At 40.2% G+C, this 14,476-nt stretch overlaps 1 protein-coding gene across 2 annotated transcripts in view; it reads right to left on the bottom strand.

Moving 5' to 3' along the window:
- Nucleotides 1-14,476, bottom strand: part of LOC124260051 (brefeldin A-inhibited guanine nucleotide-exchange protein 1-like) — a 49,910-nt gene that overhangs the window by 24,581 nt on the left and 10,853 nt on the right. For both annotated transcript variants that reach the window (XM_046694289.1, XM_046694290.1), the window contains 11 exons: nt 14,343-14,426; nt 12,770-12,883; nt 7,658-7,820; nt 6,540-6,774; nt 4,990-5,089; nt 4,043-4,165; nt 3,247-3,372; nt 1,489-1,678; nt 904-1,015; nt 312-346; nt 12-182 (listed from right to left, as the gene is read on the bottom strand). In XM_046694289.1, the coding sequence (XP_046550245.1) occupies nt 12-182; nt 312-346; nt 904-1,015; nt 1,489-1,678; nt 3,247-3,372; nt 4,043-4,165; nt 4,990-5,089; nt 6,540-6,774; nt 7,658-7,820; nt 12,770-12,883; nt 14,343-14,426 (1,453 nt within the window). The remainder of the gene's footprint in view (nt 1-11; nt 183-311; nt 347-903; nt 1,016-1,488; nt 1,679-3,246; nt 3,373-4,042; nt 4,166-4,989; nt 5,090-6,539; nt 6,775-7,657; nt 7,821-12,769; nt 12,884-14,342; nt 14,427-14,476) is intronic.

Raw genomic sequence — 14,476 nt, 5'->3', positions numbered from 1 at the left:
TAGCCACTTACTGTGAACTACAAACACAGTATCGAGATGCAAATTTCTCCATGAGTCTATCTATTTTCTGAGCTTCGCCAGGTAGACGAAAACCTTCAAGGAACTTCCTCAGTGCAGGTACAAAGTCCATTTCGGTGAAGTCTAACTGGTCGACATAGGTGTACATGACTTCCTTGTTAAATCTGCACAGAAAGAAATCAGTTTAAGCGTAAAGAATTATTTTTCTTCAAGAATAACAATCAAATTTACAGAATCACTTTACAACATTGCAATGGAAATAGAACATAATTAATGCAAGCAGATTTACTAACTTTTCATTTTCTCCCAAGAAATCGCCCAGTGCTGTCTGAAATGAAAACATCTGTGTGATTATGTGTACCATGTATGAATACTGCACACTATAGACTTGTCATTACTTAACACGATATACCAAAACAATTCTCTCTAAATATGGCAAAAATATGGAACAATGGAAAATATCCCCCTCAAAAGAAGTTGAGGAACACTCAGTTCATACTATGACAGAATATCAATAGTCATATGATAGAATTTTTGATATTTTTGAACACTGTATATTGACCAAGTGAAATTAAGATCTTAAAAGAAAGCTCATAAGGCCAAGCTGATAAGTGAACCGAGTTGGATCAAATATTATAAGATGGTGTAATGAGATCTATGATCATGGGTTCAAATCCCAGAGTCATCCTGTTTATATAAATGCCTGTAGTTGTTTATCTCACAAAGATCTAAGACCTGCATCACTTCAAGCATCTCCCAACATTAAGCAGAAATACCTTGATATTTAGTTAAAGATTAATGGTCAAACCACTAATCAAAACTACAGAAATGTTTGCAACTTAAAGAACACCTTATATGACAATAAAAAATGATTGGCCTCATTACCTTATCAATCCTGTCTTCCGCATGGAAAAACTCGGCAATATCCTCAGGGCTTTTACCCAGCAGGCCTTGTTCTTGCAAATATGCTATACCCTTGGCAGGCTTTTTGTGAAATCTGCAGCAGATAGTGATTGATTTCGTCATAGAAGGTACCATGGTTGTATCATTTTCAGAAATAATTCTAAATTTGAAAACAAACTTTCTTTTCCTAAAATCACAATCATCCACATTTCAAACCAAACTATTTGTGATAAGCGATATATCTACCACTTGATAAAAAAAAGCTGTAAAAATTTAGTTGTACTTTGAATAACTGAGTAATTGAGTTTAAAACCCAATTTTCTGTGCCATGTTCAAGCAAAATATTTGAAAGAAAAATAAACTGGCAACCAAAATTGGCGATTACAAAATGGAACACAGTCCTTTTGCATCCTGAACAAACCCCTTTAACTAGTGGGCTACCCCACCGCCCCTTTCTATGTGTGAATTAGGATACTGTGTGCTCAATCTTCACTACAATAAATATTCCCAACAACATTCACTGTTTTTCTTCAGACATGATATCCAACCAATGAACAAACCACTCACAATTCAATTCCGGTCTCCATGATCTCCTTCTGCTGCTTGAGGACCTCGAACTGTTCGGGGTTGTCTGGGGCAGCACTAGACGTCATCTGCGAACTGCTGTTAGAGCTGAGAGAGTTGCTGCTGCCATAGCTTGCTATTGTCCCCTTAAACGAGTCATTGTCTGACTCCGTGTGGGGCTTGTTGTCCTGGCCTGGAAACAAAGATTTTTGGTGAGTGAGTTGGGTTTTATGCTGCTTTAAATGTTTAAGACCACATTCAGCAATACCTCAGCTATATGGCGGTGTAAAGTATTGAGTATGGACCACACAATCCAGTGATAAACAACATAAGCATCAACCTACACTACTGGGATAGGATGATGTGTCAACACACACAGAGACCCTACAGCAACCACACACATAGAAACACAACTGTACCACACACACTGAGATCCCAAAGCCACCACACAAACTGAGAAACACAGCCACCACACACTGAGACCCTACAGCCACCACACACACATACTGAGACCCTACAGCCACCACACATACTGAGACCCTACAGCCACCACACACACTGAGACCCTACAGCCACCACACACACTGAGACCCTACAGCCACCACACACACTGAGACCCTACAGCCACCACACACACTGAGACCCTACAGCCCACACACACTGACACCCTACACAGCCACACACACTGAGACCCTACAGCCACCACACACTGAGACCCTACAGCCACCACACACACTGAGACCCTACAGCCACCACACACACTGAGACCCTACAGCCACCACACACATCACTGAGACCCTACAGCCACCACATACACTGAGACCCTACAGCCACCACACACACTGAGACCCCACAGCCACCACACACACTGAGACCCTACCCTACAGCCACACACACTGAGACCCTACAGCCACCACATACACTGAGACCCTACAGCCACCACACACACTGAGACCCTACAGCCACCACACACACTGAGACCCTACAGCCACCACACACACTGAGACCCCACAGCCACCACACACACTAAGACCCCACAGCCACACACACACTGAGACCCTACAGCCACCACACACACTGAGACCCCACAGCCACACACATCACTGAGACCCTACAGCTACCACACACACACTGAGACCCCCACACCACTGAGACACAGCCACCACACACACTGAGACCCTACAGCCACCACACACTGAGACCCTACAGCCACCACACACACTGAGACCCCACAGCCACCACACACACTAAGACCCTACAGCCACCACACACACTGAGACCCTACAGCCACCACACACACTGAGACCCCACAGCCACCACACATCACTGAGACCCTACAGCCACCACACACACTGAGACCCCACACATCCTACAGCCACCACACACACTGAGACCCTACAGCCACCACACACACACTGAGACCCTACAGCCACCACACACACTGAGACCCTACAGCCACCACACACACTGAGACCTACAGCCACCACACATCACTGACCTACAGCCACCACACACTAAGACCCCACAGCCACCACACACACTAAGACCCCACAGCCACCACACACACTGAGACCCTACAGCCACCACACACACTGAGACCCTACAGCCACCACACATCACTGAGACCCTACAGCCACCACACACACTAAGACCCCACAGCCACCACACACACTGAGACCCTACAGCCACCACACACACTGAGACCCTACAGCCACCACACAAGTTATCACCCCTCAGCCAATACCAGCAGGAGAGGCCTACCTAGGTTAGACTGGGAGTGAGGGTTGATGTACAGGTCCTTGCTCCACTCCACCATGCACTTGAGAATGGACACCAGGCACATCAGACCCTTGATGCGCATACTCTTCTCTTGGTTTGGCGAGGCACCTGGAATGTATAGAAATAAAAGTAGTATTCTTTTGTTTGCTTTGTTTGACTGGGAGTGAGGGTTGATTGTCCTTGCTCCACTCCACCATGCACTTGAGAATGGACACCAGACACATCAGACCCTTGATGCATACTGGAATGTATAGAAATAAAAGTAGTATTCTTTTGTTTGCTTGTTGTTTAACGCTGCACTTCCCGCAGTCTGTAATTAATCGAGTCTGGACCAGACAATCCAGTGATTGACATCATAAACATCCATCTCAGCAAACAATGACATGCATCAGTCAAGTCAGCCTGACCACCTGATCCTGTTAGTCGTCTCTTAACAGAAGCATGAGTTGCTGAAGACCAGTTCTCATCTGGATCTTGACAAGTGAGTCAGTGAGTGAGTGATTAAAGATTGTTTAACACTATTATCAGCAATGTTTCAGCAAATTCAACACTTTAATCACTGTTAGTTTCAGTAATGATCAACAATAGAAAATCATATCGCTAAGAAAGTACTTCATTTTAATTCTTTTTGTGTACCAGTAACCCATAAAGCTGCATAACAGGAAAGATGTAGAAAAGTCCTTGATTTACTGAAGAGGGAAAATGTAAGAAGATGAGGAGCAGTCCTTAAATGACAAGGAAGTTAAAAACAAAAACAGGAGTCAACTTAAGTACTTACCCAACTCCATTGCCTGTCTGCCCTGTGCAATCTTTGACAGATCATTAACAAGTCTCTCAAAAATATTAGCCAGGGCCAAATCACAGTCATAGTTGAGGTAGATGTCCACGACACACTGAGCATCTGAAAACAGCAGTTACCTCCCTTTGATGCTGGGACCATCTTACTGGCACATATCAAAATTCATATATAATACATATAGTGCTGCAGGGTAAGCTGTTTATAAAATAAATACACCCACCCAGTGGTGGATCCAGAAAGGGAGGGGGGTTGACACCCCCCAACCCTTGAAAAAAACCTGAGGACCACATTGAAGTTAATGTTTTGCAATGGCAGCCAAAGTGGGGTTCAGGGGGTTTGAACCCCTCCCTTTGAAAATTTCTGGATCTGCCTATGCCATCCACCCACCAAAGTAATGGTAATGGTCGGTCCTATTGCTGACATGTTTAAGCTTCCCAACAGTTTTCCGTCTTGAAGAAGCCACTACCTTGTTATATGTATAATAAAGGCCTTAGACAGTCACAGCACTAAGACACATCATAAGAACTGATCAATGGCAACATGCATCAAACAAGTCAGCGAGCCTGACCACCCGATCCTGTAACTGCCTTTCATGACAAGCATGGGTTGCTGAAAATCTGAAGAACAGTAACCCGGTGTAACAGGCCAAACTTTCCCTCTGGCCAAACCTTTGTGAGTGGTATGAGAATGAGATTGGAATTATAGGTAACATTACCTTATCGTTTTCCTTTCAACTTGACTTATAACATCAGCACTACTTCTTTGGGTATAGGGACAAGATGGGAATCAAACATAGCATTAACCTGACGTTTTATTTTCAATTTGAGCGATAATAACACAATTGCTATTTCTTGGGGTATGGGGCAAGAGAGGAATCCAATATAAGAATAGCCTGTTGTTTTGTTTGGAAAAGGGTGCTAGCTCACCTGCACAGATCCTCGTGAGTGCCTGTATAACCATCCACTTGTGTTCGAATGAGCTGCTGGATGTCTCAAGGATGTAGAGGAATATCTCCTTGAAGAACACCTGAATCAAGACAACCCTTTTACTCAATCATAATGTAATATGGTTTCTATGACTTAAGCACTGAATGCTGTTAAGCAACTGTCCAGCTATACCACACCTTGGACACAAGCAAGAAGCTTCATACATTGCATACACATACTGAAACAACCTTGGGTCTTAGGTATGACACAGGAAAGTTTACATCAGAAGGTACTCCCAATCCTCACCATAAATGAACCTTCTTAACCCAAAGCACAATATGCCAGCTTTGCTAGTAGCAACCCAAACTAAAACTCAATTGGAACATGTGATAAGCAAATCCTGTCACAGTAAAGGCACATAACCTGCTCAGTAAAGTGGGGCACCTTAGACGTTGGAATTCTCATGATTAAGAAGGTACTATATTCCAATTCTATAAGAATATACTTCAGTGTCAAACATAAAACAAGAGTCATCAGAAGATGACATATCCCCCCGGCCCCCACATATTTGAAAGAACAAATCATCTGACAGTTACTTAAAGTCCAAATCGTTTCCATGGAAATCATGAGAAATATAAATGCCCAAAAATCTGTAAATAGCAAAAGGCACCATTTCAAAATTTTGCCTAATATATCTGCCAAGTTCTGTTGAAAGATACTGAACGCTTTTCGAGTTGCATCGAAATGAAGCTCACTCCTCCCTTTTTGGACTAAGTCCTAATCATTTCCATGGAAACCGGAAAAGTAAATATGCCAAAAATCTGCCAAATAGCAAAAGGCACCACTTTGGCATCTGCCTCACATATCTGCCAAGTTTTGCTGAAAGATATTAAGAAGTTTTCCAGTTGTGCTCCGGAAGCGAAAACCCACCCCTCCCTTTTTGGACTAAGTCTGAATCGTTTCCATGGAAACCGAAAAAATATACATGCCATATATCTGCAAATAGCAAAAGGCACCACTTAAGGTTCTGTTTGATATATCTACCAAGTTTTGTTGAAACAGTTCTTGAGTTAAGCTCTGGAAACGAAGCCCACCCCTTCCTTTTGGGACTAAATCCGAATCGTTTACATGGAAACCGGGGAAAAATACAAATGCCAAAATCTGCAAATAGCAAAAGGCCCCACTTTGAGATCTGCCTAACATATCTGCCAAGTTTTGCAGAAAAATATTGAGCGGTTTTGAGTTATGCTCGGAAGCGAAGCCAACCACTCCCTTTAAGACGAAGTCCAAAATGTTTCCATGGAAACCGAGAAAAATAAAAATGACAAAAACATGTAAATAGCAAAAGGCACCACCTTAGGTTCTGTTTGATATATCTACCAATTTTGGTGAAAAATAGTGAACGGTTTTGATTTATGGTCTGGAAATAAAATGAATACAGATGGGCCGAGGCATCGACTATATCCCCCGCATTACATGCCGGAAGGAATGAATGAATGACAATAAAACATAATAATATTTAAAAACCAGTGACACAAGACGGCACATACCTCAATCTGCATCTTGAGATGCTGCTTGAAGTTTGACAGCAGCGTGAGGAAGATGGCTAGTGATAACTCAAACACTTCTGGTACAGCACTCACACCATTTTTGGACAGAGCCACACATAGGTATTGCTTGATGGCATTTATAAACATTTCATTGGTACGGAACACATGGCCTGCATTCTGTAGGATGGAGAGCAGAAGTTGAAGTGACAAAATCTTTGACCTCAGCTCATGGGATCTGAAATAAAGAATTTATGTTCATACTTTCTACTGGCATGGAGTGAGATGGGACGGAGGGGAAGAGGAAGAGGGTATTATTTCAGTACCTATATACAGTAAACAATGGTTATAGAAAACATCTCTATAATGAACTGGCGGATAGAATGAACATTTCTTTTTCATCCCAGCTACATGTTGTATACTTTAATACCAAATGTATAACAAAATATGGTTATAATGAACTAAAGTTAAGCTGAGTTCATAACAACTGTAATTTACTGTATATTAAACATAATAATAATATCAATATCTTTCCTGGGTGAAGAAACAATGATTTACTCTGGCCTGAACATAACCGTCAACAGTAGGCTACAAGAGGCCACCACTACCCCTTTATTCATTGAAAGAAAACATTCAAGATGACAATACATATGAATATGTACATAATTAGCACAAAGACTGTTGGCCTCAAAAATATATTGTAGCATATTGTGATAAAGTTGTCAGTATTGCAATACTTATTGAGATATAGTGGGAAGTAAAATGTCTGATAGTGGCTGACACTGATTGTACCTCCAAATCCTATTTCCTATATATCATATACCGGTATACCACAATGTTAAAGTCAGTAAGGTTAGGGGAGGCCATTTTGTCGTCATGGATACTGGGGAGACAACATGAGAAAAACAACTTAAGTCTTTCTGACATTTCGTAAGCAAATTTGTGAATGAATCTCAGTGAAGATCTTAATTTAAATGATACAGATAATACTGAAACTTGCCATATTTTTTTTTACAAAAAACACTGGTACACAGCAAAAATATGTGACATGCAATACACATGGTTTGCAGCATTACCAGATACAATGTATCAATAATATTGTGGTCCTAAATGGTACTTACTCCGGATCAGGTGGGCCTTCCCCTAGTGGTTTCATGGACAGTTTACAAAGACTGCGGAACACAAGGAATGCATCCTTTTGAAGGATGTGACTAAACGCCCCCTGCATCTGTTCCACGCCGTCCCCAGCCTCAATGCTGTCATCTGATGTCAGACGAGAAAGTCCTGTAATAGTACACATTGGAGGTGTTAGCAATAACCTACTCATAATTGACAGTTCTTTTATACAACACACAGATACATTAATCTATATTAAGTATTCACTTGGTTTCAAAAATATAAAATATACAAACACAAAGCATGGTTTCTGCTGACAATTGTAGCATGATCATTTGGTTGGAACAGCTTTCAAGTAAGGCTTTGAAATTGTTTATGAGAAATTGGAACTGACTTAAATATGTATTGCTTTCATAGAAGTTCAAATGTAAAAATCAATGCAAACACAAATGTAGCACACTGGTTTCTGTGTTTATAACTATATAAATGCAAACAACATTGAAATCAATTCTTATGAATAAATATGTCGACAATATCCTCCCAGACTTCTTATTTAATCATCTACACACAAACACTACACCAGCCCCTCAAGTCTCTATAATCAGCTAATCAAGAAACAGTTGTCCAATGGTGGATCTGGCAAAAAGAATTTCTCAGTTAGCCATTCAAATTCAACGGAACCATCTACATTTATTACTAAATACCATGGCATATATAGTGAACGTTTTGGAGAATGTATCTGCGAAGGTAGAATGAACATATCACATGACCACAAAAGTTCAATGCATTGGAGAGGTGTTTGAGAGTATATGGGAGCCTGATTTCTTTGGGATTGCTGCTATAGTATTTGAATCTGGGACTTTCTAAATCTTTAACATCCATCCAGGACCATTTGACTTTCAGGAAGAAAAGAGAGAGTGACATAAATGAAATATGCAAACACCAATTTATTCAAATATTGATGAGCTGTAATAAAGAATGTGCAAGACAGGGTACTGTGCATGTGATATACATAATGATATTCACCATAGATCATGAGAAGCTGAGAAATGGGAGTGCTCATGGTTATACAAGAAAAGGTGGAATAAAATGTGCTGATTATACATAAGAAGGTGGAATATGGTATGTTGACTATACTCAAGAAGGTGGAATATGGTAAGTTGACTATACTCAAGAAAGTGGAATATGGCATGGTGACTATACATAAGAGGGTGGAATAAGCTATGATGACTATACATAAGAAGCTGGAATATGGTATGTTGACTATACTATACTGGAATATGGTATGTTGACTATACAAGAAGGTGGAACAAGTAGGTGGAATATGGTATGTTGACTATACATAGTATGGAAGGTGGTGGAATATGGTATGTTGACTATACACAAGAAGGTGGAATATGGCATGTTGACTATACATAAGAAAGTGGTGGAATATGGTATGTTGACTATACACAAGGTGGAATATGGTATGCGGACTATACATAAGGTGGAATATGGTATGTTGACTATACATAAGAAGGTGGAATATGGTATGTTGACTATACACAAGAAGGTGGAATATGGTATGTTGACTATACATAAGAAGGTGGTGGAATATGGTATGTTGACTATACACAAGAAAGTGATGGAATATGGTATGGTGGAAGGTGGTGGATGGTATGTTGACTATACATAAGAAAGTGACTATACACAAAGAAGGTGGAATATGGTATGCTGACTATACACAAGGTGGTGGAATATGGTATGTTGACTATACATAAGGTGGTGGAATATGGTATGTTGACTATAAATAAGGTGGAATATGGTATGTTGACTATACACAAGAAGGTGGAATATGGTATGTTTACTATACACAAGGTGGTGGAATATGGTATGAAGTGGAATATGGAATATGGTTTACTATACACAAGAAGGGAATATGGTATGTTTACTGTACACTGGAATATGGTATGTTGACTATACACAAGGTGGTGGAATATGGTATGTTTACTGTACACAAGGTGGAATATGGTATGGTACACACAAGGTGGTGGAATATGGTATGTTGACTATACACAAGGTGGTGGAATATGGTATGTTTTGTACATACAAGGTGGTGGAATATGGTATGTTTACTCTGTACACAAGGTGGTGGGTGGAATATGGTATGTTGACTATACACAAGAAGGTGGAATATGGTATGTTGACTATACACAAGGTGGTGGAATATGGTATGTTTACTATACACAAGAAATGGTGGAATATGGTATGTTTACTATACACAAGAAGGTGGAATATGGTATGTTTACTATACACAAGGTGGTGGAATATGGTATGTTGACTATACACAAGAAGGTGGAATATGGTATGTTGACTATACACAAGGTGGTGGAATATGGTATGTTGACTATACACAAGGTGGTGGAATATGGTATGTTGACTATACACAAGGTGGTGGAATATGGTATGTTTACTGTACACAAGGTGGTGGAATATGGTATGTTTACTGTACACAGAAGGTGGTGGAATATGGTATGTTTACTGTACACAGGGTGGTGGAATATGGTATGTTGACTGTACACAAGGTGGTGGAATATGGTATGTTTACTGTACACAAGGTGGTGGAATATGGTATGTTTACTGTACACAAGGTGGTGGAATATGGTATGTTTACTGTACACAAGGTGGTGGAATATGGTATGTTGACTATACACAAGAAGGTGGAATATGGTATGTTGACTATACACAAGGTGGTGGAATATGGTATGTTTACTATACACAAGGTGGTGGAATATGGTATGTTGACTATACACAAGGTGGTGGAATATGGTATGTTTACTGTACACAAGGTGGTGGAATATGGTATGTTTACTGTACACAAGGTGGTGGAATATGGTATGTTTACTGTACACAAGGTGGTGGAATATGGTATGTTGACTATACACAAGGTGGAATATGGTATGTTGACTATACACAAGAAGGTGGAATATGGTATGTTGACTATACATAAGGTGGAATATGGTATGTTTACTGTACACAAGGTGGTGGAATATGGTATGTTGACTATACACAAGGTGGTGGAATATGGTATGTTTACTGTACACAAGGTGGTGGAATATGGTATGTTTACTGTACACAAGGTGGTGGAATATGGTATGTTTACTGTACACAAGGTGGTGGAATATGGTATGTTTACTGTACACAAGGTGGTGGAATATGGTATGTTTACTGTACACAAGGTGGTGGAATATGGTATGTTGACTATACACAAGAAGGTGGTAGAATATGGTATGTTGACTATACACAGGAAGGTGGAATATGGTATGTTGACTATACACAACATAAAGCACACTGTGGCTTTGTACTGGCTGAATAGCCAGTGATGATGATCATGATGATATAGTATGTATAACATACCGATGTGAAACAAAGTAATTCACTGCACACCCACACAAAGCAAGGACACTGCTACTGCATACTGTAAACCGGAAATATTCTGCGTCAGTTTATATTTTGCGTTTCTCTTCCCCACGCAAAAAAATCTCCGCGTAATATAAAGAAAGGTAAATTTACATCAAGAATATCTTTGACATTCCTCCTTCAATATTTATCAGTATTCTTGACCACACAATCAGCATACCAGTTTGTGAACTCGGTTTTCACAGCTGACTTAAACTCCGAATTAACTGACAGGTCCATTGGCTGCAGTTCGCCAGTGCAACCAGCCGGAACAAATTTGTCAATGAAGTTCCGCTGCTTCAGCTTGCTCAGGCATGGTTTACACGATGTGCTGCACAAACATCAAAGATCAGCAGAGATTTCTGTCTCAATGGCAACTTGAGTTTTTTTTCACAGTCTTAATGTAAGGCACAATATACTCGAGCATGGTCGATTCATTGCTCCAATGATTTGCCGAGTGAGTCACGTGCAAGGTTTCTGGGAATTTGAAGTGGGCGTGGCATCTATCAGTAAGTCCTTGGTAAATCAGCTGAGGGAGGAGGTCACCACTTGCACTAATTCCTAATACCATTGTCACTTCACGCTTATCTTCTAGGCCTACAAATGCCCACTTGTTTTGACCCTTGAGTAGCTAATGTCCAGTTTGAGACAGGTACAATTTTGACATTAGTTTGATCAAAATTAATAACCAAATCCGATGGGATGTCGTGTTTGGAAACTGCCTCCCTACACCACTAATGAACTGTTCCTTCTGTTCGTCAAAGTTATCAGGCAATTATCTAGCTGCTTTTCGTACCTTTACGTTTGACAAAGCCTGCTCTCATTTAAAAGATTCTGCCCATGTTTTACTTAAAGAAATGGGGCCCCCATATTCAGCAAGAAGTGACCTATTTTCAAAAGAAACCATACCCTTAGCAGTAGCCCAAAAAATATTGCAATTGACAATCCCCCCATAGTCACGAATGGCAGTCACGTGTTCTCTACAAGTTTGTCTAATTCTCCCAACATGAGGGGACGGCCACGTTGTTTGGGTACTAGTTCTTCTATATCAGCAGTCTTGTCTTCTTTCTTCTTAGCAAGGTAGGCCTTCGTCATGAATCTGACGGAGCTTTCGCCAATGTTAGTTTTAAGAACAGAACTGAAGTGCCTGGCAGCCCTGGTATTGCCGTTGTCAATCGCATATTTGCGATCTTGGCTCTTGTGGTTGGAGAGAAATTGTTATTTTCTCGTTTTCTCTTGACACCACGTTTAGTAATGGTTGTGTCATGGCTACCGCTATTTAAACTTTGTTCAATGGTCTGGTTAACAACAGCCATCCTCTTAGCCTTCTCGGGTGTCGAGGCCTTCGAAGGATATGGTAGGCCTATGTCTCCACGCTTCTGTGCAGTTACAAACCTCCACATTTTGTTTTTGTGAGAGACTGACCATTCTGTCGTTTAAAGTTACATGTCCACTGACAGTGAGTTATCAATCTCAGTGCCCACTGACAGTGAATTGATACTGTTGAGATCAAAGGATTAATAAGAAGCAATGTAGTTTTAGTTAACAATGTTGTTTTAGCAAGGCCTACTACTCTCGCAAAAATAATACGTCGCAGAACAGGCTGGGGGTACGTTGATGCAAAATTTCCAAGGAGCAGAAAATTTCCGGTTTACAGTACATTGTTACAACACTATTACCTCCACCTTTCACCCCATCTACTGTTGGGGAGGGATCAGGCTCAGGACCGGAGCTGGAACCTGGAGGAGGGACAGGCTGGTCTGAGTTTGGGGAGGTTGGATCACCCTTCGGACCTACAGAGGCAAAATCCCACGTCATGCAATCGCATTCCGTTTGTATTCAAACCTTGCAATAGTTCCAAGCAGTTCTTCAACAAGATTTGCAAAGTGAAAGCTTCAGTTGAAATTTGATCAAAATAAAGTACTATAATAACTCACAACACATAAATAAACTCAGGACATACACATTCTTTGTGATCAAATTGTGTTATTGACATTTTCTTCTTGTCTCCCAGAGAGGTGTCTATGTTAATACAATCATTATTCAATTTTTTTTAAAATGTCCCCATAGATCATGTGGGATACTGCAATATATTATACATCATTATCTAGCTAACAACAACCGTGAACACGTTTACTTGGTACCACAAGATTACAATTTCTCTGCTAGAAATGAAAGAAAATACCCATGTTTAAAATAAGATCTGATCTGAGCATGTGTGAGTGAATTACAACAGCATGATTTAAAGTATCATCCATGCAAAATTTCAGCTTTAAATATTTTGAAAATATAAAAAGAAATTGTCAAAAGAAGTATTCCATGATCTAAACAAATTTGCAATTTCACTTAAAAAAGTGAAAAACTTCCAACTTTGTTGATAGTAGTATTTATCAATGAGATACATGGGGAAAACTGAAAGTGAGTGAACGAGTGAGTGACTGAGTTTAGTTTTGCGCCGCACTCAGCAATATTCCAGCTATATGGCGGCAGTCTGTAAATAATCAAGTCTGGACCAGACAATCCAGTGATCAACAGCATGAGCATCGATCTGCGCAATTGGGAACCGATGACATGTGTCAACCAAGTCAGCGAGCCTGACCACCCAATCCCGTTAGTTGCCTCTTACGACAAGCATAGTCGCCTTTTGTGGCAAGCATGGGTTGCTGAAGACCTATTCTACCCCGGATCTTCATGGGTCAAAAGTGAAAAGGGAGTCCACACTTTGGATGGTTTCAAATTTCCTCATGTTCATACCCGTAAATCTCTATTTGAAATACGTAAACTAAACTCTAATTTATGGACCATGATCTTTTAACTGCCAATAGTTTTCGCTTGAAAAGTGAAACTTGTTGAAGAAGCTTAGATCTAAAACACAAACTTTGATAGTGACATGCCATGGAACAACAAACAAAACAGTGACCTGAAATATGTGCATTATTCCTAAAAAAAGAAAAAACTTCAAAAGAAAAATAACTTAAAAAAATAAATACCAGGCAAAACTGAACACATGCATCATGAAAAGAAACTCGCTCTTCAATCAAAAAAGTATGTGCAACTCTGTTGAGATCAGCAAACAAAGATCAGGGAAAACAAGCAGTTGTCATGGTTACTATCACAATTAAATAGAGTGACTGAACATCATCTAAATAACAACTTTAGTAAACATTGTTGATTGTTAAGAGAATAAATAAATGTTAATTCAAACATATTCAAATGGGAGATTTCACCAATGCCACTGGCAACACAACCTACCTGAAACAATCTGATCTACCAGTTCGTCAAGAATCCCGTGGGCAATATCTTCTGGGGTCTCCGGTTCATGATTTTCTTGTATGTCTGCAAGTAACACATACATGAATGATATTTAAAAAGCAAGACTTCTTTAG

Source organism: Haliotis rubra, unplaced genomic scaffold, assembly GCF_003918875.1.
Source record: "Haliotis rubra isolate DU_JTF1 unplaced genomic scaffold, ASM391887v1 Scf75, whole genome shotgun sequence".
NCBI lineage: Eukaryota > Metazoa > Mollusca > Gastropoda > Lepetellida > Haliotidae > Haliotis > Haliotis rubra.
Note: the sequence above shows the minus strand (reverse complement) of the source record. Positions and strands in the feature narration are given on the sequence as shown.